The 10,509-nt window shown below is 39.0% G+C and overlaps 1 protein-coding gene across 1 annotated transcript; it reads right to left on the reverse strand.

The window, feature by feature from the left end:
• Positions 1-331: 331 nt before the first annotated feature.
• Positions 332-2,550, reverse strand: LOC110911123 (1-aminocyclopropane-1-carboxylate synthase 3). Its single transcript, XM_022155705.2, has 3 exons — positions 2,196-2,550; positions 1,823-1,983; positions 332-1,522 (listed from the first exon to the last, which is right to left on the reverse strand). Exons 1-3 carry the CDS (start codon positions 2,469-2,471, stop codon positions 541-543), a joined length of 1,419 nt encoding a protein of 472 aa, XP_022011397.1. The 5' UTR covers positions 2,472-2,550; the 3' UTR covers positions 332-540.
• Between the last annotated feature and the right edge of the window lie 7,959 nt (positions 2,551-10,509).

The following is a 10,509-nucleotide window of genomic DNA, read 5'->3' on the forward strand; positions in this document are numbered from 1 at the left end:
AAGTTGTGACACTAACCAATTTCGTATTACTATGTGATTGAGTTTCTCAAAAATAACAACGATGTCTAGCCTTTATAAATTTTAAAAAACATTATGCTTTTCACATAAAACTTTAGACACAAATATGGTAATCATCATGGTATGAAACACAGAAAAACACTAAAGAATTTGTGTATAACAATTCAGAAATTCAATTAAGTACTCAATGATTCTAAAATACATTTGCCACTTCTAATCAATAAGGATTGAGTTCGCTATCTCTTCAAGAACAAGAATCACACAAAGATATATAAAAAAAAATCCTCAATATGCATGAAATATATTGAAAACTAAACAAAATTTAAAATGAGTGTATATGTGTTGGTTAGTTGGTAAATTGCCACTCCCCTATTGTAACAACCATCTCAGATGGTCATTTGAGTAGGGTGGGCGCTTTTACGTGTTGTGAGAATACATATTTTGGATTTTTGTACGTGTTGTGAGAAGACATATTTGGATTTTTGTGCAACTACTAACTAGACGTGTTTTTATGGAAATGCTCTAACGTTCATTGGCCACAATTTCTCGTTGATGAAACGATAGCTCAAAAACCCATTTTGGTAGCGACTTTGTTCTTCTTGAATTTCTGTTCATCAACTTCTGGTGATAACTCTGGATATTTTGCTTAGGCATCAAGTCTACAAACGACTTCACGCGTTGCATGGCAAGATCTAGGGTTTCCTCTGACATGTTTGCAAAGCAAACACGAAACCAACCCGGTTCACTACAATGACATGATGAACCGGGTGAGATGTTCAACCCGACTTGATAAACTATCTTCTTCCAAAGCTCCATTTCGCCTTCAAAGGTATTCGAGCTCAAAAGGTGTCTCATATCCACCCAACAAAACAAACCAGAGTTGCTTGGAACACATCCGATTCCGGACTTTTTAAGCCCGCCCACAAGCATTTCGTGTCGTTCCTTCAGTCTTCTCCGGTTTTCAGAAAGATACGTTTTTGTAAAATTCTGGTCAGAAAGGATTTCAGACAATAGGTGTTGTGTCTGTGACGAAACCAAACCAAAGCTTGACATTTTCGTTGCAGCCGAGACAACCCTCTCATCGTTAGAATAAATGACTCCAATTCGGAATCCAGGTAGTCCAAGATCTTTGGAGAGGCTATACACAACGTGGACTCGTTTTGCTATTTCGGTGTTCATAAGGTTTTTGTTTTTTAAGACTTCCATGATGCTTATGAAGCTTGGAGAGCTAAAGACAGTACCGGAATAGATTTCGTCGCTAACAAGGTGGATGTTTCTGGACGAGATGAAGTTAACCAAGAGGTCGAGTTCATGCAAACTCAGTGACGTGCCTAATGGATTAGAAGGGTTTGTGACCAAGACACCCTTGACTTTGAGGTTTTGTTTTTCTGCTTGTTTGAAAGCTTCTTCAAGGGCAGATTTGGTAATTCTGAAACCATTTAAGCTTGAACACTGAATTGGTACTATTTCAGCCCCGGTTCTCCATTTGAGGTCTCTATCAAATCTACATAACATAAATGTTTAACAAATTAGATTAAAATTAACTATGAGATCGAAGAGAAACTTTTCTACCATGATTCAGTGACGAAACCAGAATATATTTATTGATCCAAGGGTTATCATAAAGTTATCAATTACATTTAGAGGAAGCTAAAAGTTCAAGTTCAAGTATTTTTAAAGGAAAAATGCCTTGATTTTATAAGAAATAATACAATTTGTTTCAATGACTGTAGGGTCATCAGACCCCGTTAACCCCCATGGTTTCGCCCTACCATGATTCATATATATAGAAATGTCAACTTACCCAGGATAATATGGTGTCGGGAGGAGGAAGGCATCGCCAGGATTAGCGAGACAAAACATTAATGTTTCGTTGGCCGAAGTTGCACCTGCGGTGAGTACAAGGTTGTTTGGGTCGAAGTTAACACTGCCTCCTCTTACCTCCGACATGAACTTGACTAGCGCCTATAAAGAAAAAAACGTATTTTTGTCAGACCAACACGTTTTGCGACAATAGCCATTTTACCAAAATGTCTTGCAAAAGTAATCAAATTACCGCCACATCATGTTAGATACACATGTTTTAATTAAAAAAAAAATTACTCCTAAATACGCATATTAGATACCCATACTTTAAATATTAAAAAAAAAAAAAACAAATTAGAATGAGTGGTTACATTTTTGAAGGCAGGAAGACCATGATAATCTTGAAAGAGAGCAAGATCTTTGAAGATGGATTGATTATTATGATTCCTGAAAGCCATAGGTTGCGGGTTCTTCTCGAGCCACGACTCGAGAAGGTCAAAAGACAGTTGATTCTCGGCAAGACCCATTTGGATGATACCTTTGGGATTCTTAACCTCGTCGTAGGGATTCTTCTCGTACTCTTCCCATCCGAGGAAGTACGAGGAATCTTGTCCGTGAGAGTTGCACACTACCTTTTCTGACAACATATTTTCTTGCTGATTCTTGAATATAGTTCAGAAATTTAAGAAAGTGAATGTAGAAGGAGATTTGCTAAAAAGAAGTGATTTGCAGAAATGAAGAGTGAGTGATTATGTTGGTATGTTTTGAAGTAATATATAGAAGGGGAAGTTGAAGAAGGTCCAAACTTAAAAGAAAGAGAATGCTATGTCGGATCTCTTCACATGGGATGCATACAAAATGTTTTTATTTGTATCTCTATAATGTATTACTCGTTTTTTCTATCTTATCTAAGACTCTTATCGATTTAAAAAAAATTAAAAAAAAAAACTAATTTATCATAGTAAATAAAGATTATATTAATGTATTCATAATAGTAAAAACAATAGAAAAAGATGTTGTCTCTCTCCCAAAATATATAAATTTTTTATTTTTAAAGTGGAATAACTGTAATTATATCTTTTTCTATTTTTCCCTTATATTGTTATCATGAATGTAAGTTTTTTGTTTTTCAAGCAAACGATGTTGTGCATGCAAGAGATAAAATTTAACATATTGTTAAAGATTGAATAAAACCAATTAAGCACGACTCATGTAATTTGTTATACAGTAAAGTAGCTTATAAGCTAACAAAGTAACAAGTCTAATTCATTAGCCTAGTTTTGCGTGAGCCTAGTCGTGTTCTTTTTTCATTTTTCAATTTGTCACAACTTAATTCTTTAGCCTATGTTTTGTTTAAATTAATTCTGTAATTCAAATATAAGTGTGTGAAGTGAATAGAAACTCTCCTATTCTGAAACACTCAACCTCAACTTCCGGCATCTTGTGAGTCCGTAACCAATATGCAACACGATACGCTACGATAAATATAGGTCCTTAACCCTCCGTGGATACACAATATGAAACACGTACAGTAATCCAACACATTGAGTTTCAACCTACAAAATCACTGAAAGTATAAAGTTGAAACTGCGAAAATCCTAAAACGAACTTCACACAAGTGTTCTTTCTAAAAACCTGAACAAAACATTACCCAAAGCATGTTTTCTTACTTAAAAACACATTACCGACAGGAAATCTTGAAGAAAATGGAAGAAAAGCTTAAAGAGCATGCAAGCTAGGACAAATCCAGGTGAACTGGTCTTCCAGCTGCCCCCCTCCCTCCATGCCCCATATTTGTCCTTCATGTCGGCCACTTGATTTGAAATCTGAAGTCAACCTTTGAATTGATCGGTTGATAAACATGTAGAAATTTGCGGAACCTTACCAAAAGTTCTAAGGGGCGGAAAGTCATGGGGGCCAAAATTTTTTTTTCCTATCGCTATGTTTCAGGTTATATGTTTGAGTCGGATATTCGATTCAGGTCGGGTCAAACAATAATAACTTCAAATAAAACTAAATAATCTTCGTTCATTCAAATTCCAATGAGGCGTTCTTACAAATATAATGATGCAAGGTAAATATTAAATACTTGGACGAACAATTACAACTTAGCCCAACGATCATTAAGATAAATAATAAGTACTTTTAAGATAAAAAAAGAACCACAACTTTGATTTATATATAAAGTAGTAACAAACTTTAGTTAAAGCTTATAAAAAATTATAAAACTTACTAATAGTCTGTTCTTCACATTTTTTTAACTCAATAGGAAAAAATAGGTATAAATATTTTTGACAATAAACTTTGTAGGGGCAGAGGATTTTTAGACAAAATAATTGGCGGGGGCGGACCTATATAATTTTAAAATTTTTCGGACGAAAAATTGAGAAATAAAGGACCTCTGTGTCAGTGGCGGAGCAAGCCCATTAATTTATAGATATCCCAAAAACAACTAATGTACAATCATACAATAATAAAAAATCGATAATAAATAAAGTATAACAAATAACTAATAGATTTTTCCTCCTTTTTTTGTTAGCTTGAAATCGTTGTTTCACATTGTTATCTTTTACTTTATCTAAAGTTTCTTTTTCGACCGCTGAAGGGGTATGGTCCCAGATCTCGCACCAAAGCAGTCGCGAGTGACCATCACCCTTATCAAATACTCCTATCAGCAAGGACTTATCTGCGTCCGTGCAGGCACGCACGAAGGCAGCTGGGCGTTCCAATCGGTCAAGTGATGAGAAACTTACCTTGTGTATGAAAACGGTTGTTTTCGTCTTAACAAGGGATGCGGTAACAACAGCAGTTACCGCACATAGCGATGCGACTAAGCACCACATCCTATACTTATCTCCGTCAAGGCAAGGGACGCGGAAACAACCACAGATAGCGATGTTGCCCGGCACCGCATCCTATTGATGATGCAAGTGGGACTGACACTTTGACTTAAGCGTCCAAAACAGCAAGCGGCACTGACAACAGTCACCTATCCAACCCACACGTAAGCAACACTGTTGGTGCACTTGTGTCTGTACTTTGTCTGTATTCGGTCTGTATGTAAACGATGTCCTAAATCAGTCTGTAAGTTGACCAAGTCAACTATCCTCCTAGTTTGACTTGGACAACATGATGTTGTCTGGATCGAAGGATAGCCTCGAAGGATACTGCTAATCCTTCGAGGTGCTCGAAAGATATGGTTCGACCATGGTTCGACCATTAGGCATCGAAGGATGATCCTTCGATGTCCATGCTGATCTTTCGGACACATTGTCATCGACAGATGATCCTTCGGACCATCTATCGATCCTTCGACCAAGACCTGTTATGTATGGGTATAAATACCCATGCAGTGTGTTAGTGTTAGATAGATGCACATTTGGAGAGTTAGAGAAACTCTGCTGGAAAACACACACACACACACACTTTAGAGAGTTTGCAAACAGATTGTAAACCTTGTGCTTGTAACCGTAAACCTTCATACGTATTAATACAGTGGTGTTAATCGGTGAACTTTGTGTGTTCTTGTGTTTGTTCTTGCATCATCCCGGTTTGCCCGCTAGCTTGGATTCCGCACTCGCTAGTGGGTTAGTATAACAAGGTTTAGGTTTGTTCTCGATCCTCCGAGAAAAGGGACCTACAAGTGGTATCAGAGCCATGGTGCCCGATTTAGTAAAACTAACCGTTTACTAAGTCACATGTGCTCTAGATCTGTGATTTTTGTGGGTTTTTGTTCAAGATGTAAAAAGGTGAAAATGAGAAAAACCCAGATCTGGACCCGGATATCCAGATCTGTGCTAAACCGGGTGTTGGGTTTTATGTTTTTCTCTAAAATACTCAAGTTTTCTTCATCAAAACAACGTGTACAAGTGTTTTCGGTCAGATCTGCAGATGAACAGTCCTCCGTGTTCTTGATGTTCTTGACAGCTTAAAATTTCGAAAGATGCTGTTTGTCCTCGAAAGATTGAACAGTTTTTCGAAGGATGAAACAAAATTCAAAATTCAAATTTTCATGCTTCGAAATGTGCGAAAGTTGGTCACCTACCACATCAACTTTTCACCAACCTGTCGTACTTTCTGTCCTTGTGTCAGGACCATCGAAGGATAACTTTCGACCTCGAAAGATCATCCTTCGATCAAGGAGATTCGAAAGATGAACAGGAGTGCTCGAAAGATCATCAGTTCTTCGAAGGATCAAAAGGTTCTTCGAAGGATCAAAAAGACTTCGAAGGATCAAGTCTGAGGTGTACGAAGGATCAGCCATGTCCAACTTCGAAAGGTGTTCGAAAGATCTGTGACATGTGCTCGAAAGATGCTCGAAAGATATGTGACATGTGCTCGAAAGACTTCGAAAGATCATCTTTCGAAGCTGTCTTGGTGTTTATCTTTCGTTTGATGCAGATGTTTCGAAGGATCCAGGTGTTGTGGAATTTTATGAACTCAGACAGTGTGTTGGGGTTAATCATTTAATTCACTTGGAGTCGGGTCGGGTGTTCGCAAGGATTATTCATACCGGGCTTCAAAGTTTCAACATCAAAATTCGTACGGGATTTGGGAACACGCGGGGTGATGCAGCATGATGAACACAAGAGATGATGAAGACTTGATGTTTGAAAATGTGGGGTAGTCACGGTTACCGATGCAATGACAAATATGGTAACGTGACTATTATGGGCCAAACACAACAGTTCCGCTTGGTGGAGGGAATTGGTGAATATTTGACGACAGTTTCTTTGAAGTGGAAAGAATCTGTTAAGGTTTAGAGATTTTGCCAAAGAAATGGGGGGATAAAAATTTTTTCATTTGTTGAATTTCTTCGGTAAAATTCTAAACGCAATCTCAGGTGGTAGAGTTTATGATCTTCTGGTGATTCAAACGGTTCAGCGTGGAATGTTTTGCACAGACACTTGAAGATCAAGACTTGATGCAGTTGTTTAAGAATGGAACCTTTATCATATGCCGGTTGGAGTTTTGGAAGATCAGCGGAAGATCGGTCAATTGATCCTTTTGAGGAAATTGCACAACACTCAACACGGATACGCGTACTTTGAGGGGGAAATCTTATACAATGAGCATCAGGATGCTACTTACCTGGATCATCGGTCAAGGGGGAATTTGTCTACACAGAGAAGATGAATACTTGGCTGAAGATTGATTGCAATTGCATTTTCAGCATTCGACAGCAACGGACAAGGGGGAATTTGTTGATGCAGATTTTGTGTCCGATGCTTGTCGAATAGATTAGTTTTATTTTATGCTGAATTTGTAATAGTTAGTGAAACGGTCAAGCGAACGTGTATAGACCCGCTCGTTTGAAGTGGTCAAACGAGAGGGTTGTTGGTTTGACTGTGTGTGTGTGTTGCTAGACAAAGTTGCTGTGTTGTCATTGGTGTCGAAGGATAAGGCATCGAAGGATTATGAATATCCTTCGATGAGCTCGAAAGATACCCATCGAAGGATGGACCTCGAAGGATATCGAAGGATATCATTCGAGGTATGTGAGTATCTTTCGAAGACTGTCTGATCGAAGGATGATGTTTCGACCAGTCAGTCTGATCCTTCGACCTGCAGTGTTTGTTTTGGTATAAATACCAACACTTTGTCATTTGCAACATAAGAGTGAGAGCACAAGTGTGTGCTAGAGAGAGAATGGAGGTCTGAGACCTCACCGGGAGAAATCACCACTTGGTTTCTCCCCGGATGTATACTTCTTTGGTATTAGTTCGGTTGTCATGTAACCGGGCCGACTTGTAATGTTTACTACCGGATTAATACAAAGTTTGTTATGTTTATCCTCTCTTATCTCTTCCATCTTTGAACATGAACACGAAAATCACGGGTTGGATCCCGAAACCGGACCTACAAGTGGTATCAGAGCCTCGCTCTTTACCTTGTTTAAAACCGGGTTGTTCGAGTTCTTGGTGTGTTTGAACACTTGGTTTAGCACCCGTTTTTGGAGATTTCCTTGCGTTTTGAAACTGAAAAACGTGTTCTAAACCTATCGGGAGTGTTCGGGGTCGGTTTGGGTAACATAAAAATCGTGTTTGTAAAACTTTGATTTTTCCGGCCATATTCCGATTTGTTTCCGGTGACCAGATCTTGAAGATAAGGTTGCTTATTTTGGCAAAAATTTTTGAAAGTCAAAAGTTGGTGAAAAGTTGTTGCAGAACCATCCTTTCTGCCGAAAGTTGGTACATCAACACATCACCTTTTTCACCAACCCGTCGTACTTTGTGTCAGTGTGTCAGAGCTGTCGAAAGATATCCTTCGACATCGAAAGATATCCTTCGACATCTTTCGATCAAAGGCAGCTCGAAAGATAAGCATCCTTCGAGTAGTCTTTCGAAGTCTAAGGGTTATCCTTCGTAGTTGGAATCTTTTCGAAAGTTGGTTGTCCGAAAGATAAGGATACATCTCGAAAGATAAGGATCTTTCATTGTGAATCTTTCGAGATCAGTATTCGAAAGATATAGATCTTTCGAACTGTGAATCTTTCGTGATAATCAGTCGAAAGATAAGGATCTTTCATTGAGAATCTTTCGAAGGCTTTGCTCGAAACTCAACAGTAATCTTTCGATCACTGTTGATCCTTCGAACGAGTCTTGATCTTTCGATCAGATTGTATCCTTCTTTGTTGTCTGTTTGCTGTTAACAGTTTGTGGTGTGTAGGTTATTTATTAATTTTCGATCACAATGAGTTGCACAAGTCCTTGGGATTGGAGTACGGATCCACAACCAGATCTGAAACAGATGTCGATGGCTGAATATATGACGAGTGCCATTCCAAAACAACAACAATCAATAAGTTCATGTCAATGGGCTTTGGTTTCCAATCAAAGTCAAAGTCTTCAGAATCTTCTGATTAATGAAAGTGAAACGGGCAGTAACAATCGTCCACCAAAGCTGAACCACATGAACGATTTTCCGTCATGGAAAGGCCGCTTTCACACATATGTTCAAGGACAAAGCACCGATCTTTGGATGTGTTTTGTCAATGCATTCAACGAAAGTCTTGAAAGTAGAGCATCCACTTCAGAAGGTTACGCCAACATGCTTGAAAATGACAAGAAGGCTTATGAATTGGAGAAAAAGGCCTATGCCATACTTACTCAAGCACTCAACAAAGACATCTACCATCAGTTTTCATATTGCAAGACCACGAAAGCATTGTGGGATGCCTTAGTTGCTAGAGGAGAAGGCAATGCAGCTGCTCGAAAATCTAGGCATGATTTGTTGAAGAAAGAATTTGAATCATTTCAGTTCTTGGAAAACGAGACTCTGAATGATATGACCACACGTTTCTATCATTTGATCAGTGAAATGTGTGCTTATGGGGTGGCAGCTACTCAACAAGACATGGTGAATAGGTTTGCTGACGCCCTACCCCCAAAATGGAGTTCGTTTATTGAGTTGTTGAAGCATACTAAAGCTCTAGATGAGATTAACATCTATGAGTTCATTCAGAAGCTGGAACATAAAAATGATGAAGAAATTAGGAAAGCAAGGCGTGCTCCAGCCCCTCAGAATACAGAAATGTATTTGCCTGGTTTTGGTCCTTCAGCTAGTTCTGTTCAGCAACCGAAGCTTCAAACTGCTTTTGTGTCCAATACGAGTTCCTTTCCATTTTCTCAATCAACAGCTGCTCCACCACAACCTCAATTCGATCCGAGGTCCTATATTCCTGTTCCAACACAGCCACAACCACAACCTCAACAACAACAACAGCAAGCTCACTATACAAGCAATCCTCAACCTCAACCTCAAAGTCATCACACAATCCGAGTCGACAACTCAAATCTTTCACACCTTAGCATTGAAGTTGCTAAGGAACATATGGAAATTATCAACACCATGGTCAGTGCTTACTGTGGTTTGGTAGCTGGTCAGCTTGGAAACATCAACATGACCAATGAAGATTATGATCAGATCGACAAGGAAGAAATGGAGTTGATGGATATTAAATGGGCTTTTGCTAGTGCGGTTAGAAGGGCAAAAGATTTCATGGCGAGAACTGGAAGAACTTCGTTGGAAGGAAAGAAAAACACGAAGTATGGGTTTGATATTAATGCCGTCACGTGCTTTAATTGTGGCGAGAAAGGGCACTTTAAACGTGAGTGCACTCGACCAACAAAACACGGCAATCACAACCCGTTCAGAAACCAGACTAATGCGAATGCCCAACAAGAAAACCGTGAACGGAGGATGGTGGCAGTGAATAACAATCAGGGACAGCCTGGAGCTACCAATCACAATCGGGCTTTGGCTGTTCAAGCTGATGAAGGATGTGACTGGTCAGTGCAGTTTGGTGAAGGTGATCAAGGAAGTGGAACTGCATTGTATGCTAAAGTCATCGAGCAGGTTCAAAAAGAAGAATCTTCTGGGAGCGATGACAGTTCTGGTTATTCGGGCAGTTCGGATGAAGAAGGCTCTATTTCTGGAGATAATCACTCAGAGCCTGATGTGAATGAAGAAGGAGATGATGATATACAGGAGCTACTGAATGAAGCTGATGAGCTTAAATGTCAGAAATCAATTCTGATTAGGAAGGCTGCTGATACATCAATGGAAATGGAAAAGCTATTCTCTGAAGATGGAGCTTTTTCTTTTCAAACTGCCTTTATGGCAAATGGTTCAGCCTCTACTAGTCAGGTAACTTCTGAACCTCCTGCTCCTAGTATTTGTAAA

The sequence above is a fragment of the Helianthus annuus genome, chromosome 15, assembly GCF_002127325.2.
Source record: "Helianthus annuus cultivar XRQ/B chromosome 15, HanXRQr2.0-SUNRISE, whole genome shotgun sequence".
Taxonomy (NCBI): domain Eukaryota; kingdom Viridiplantae; phylum Streptophyta; class Magnoliopsida; order Asterales; family Asteraceae; genus Helianthus; species Helianthus annuus.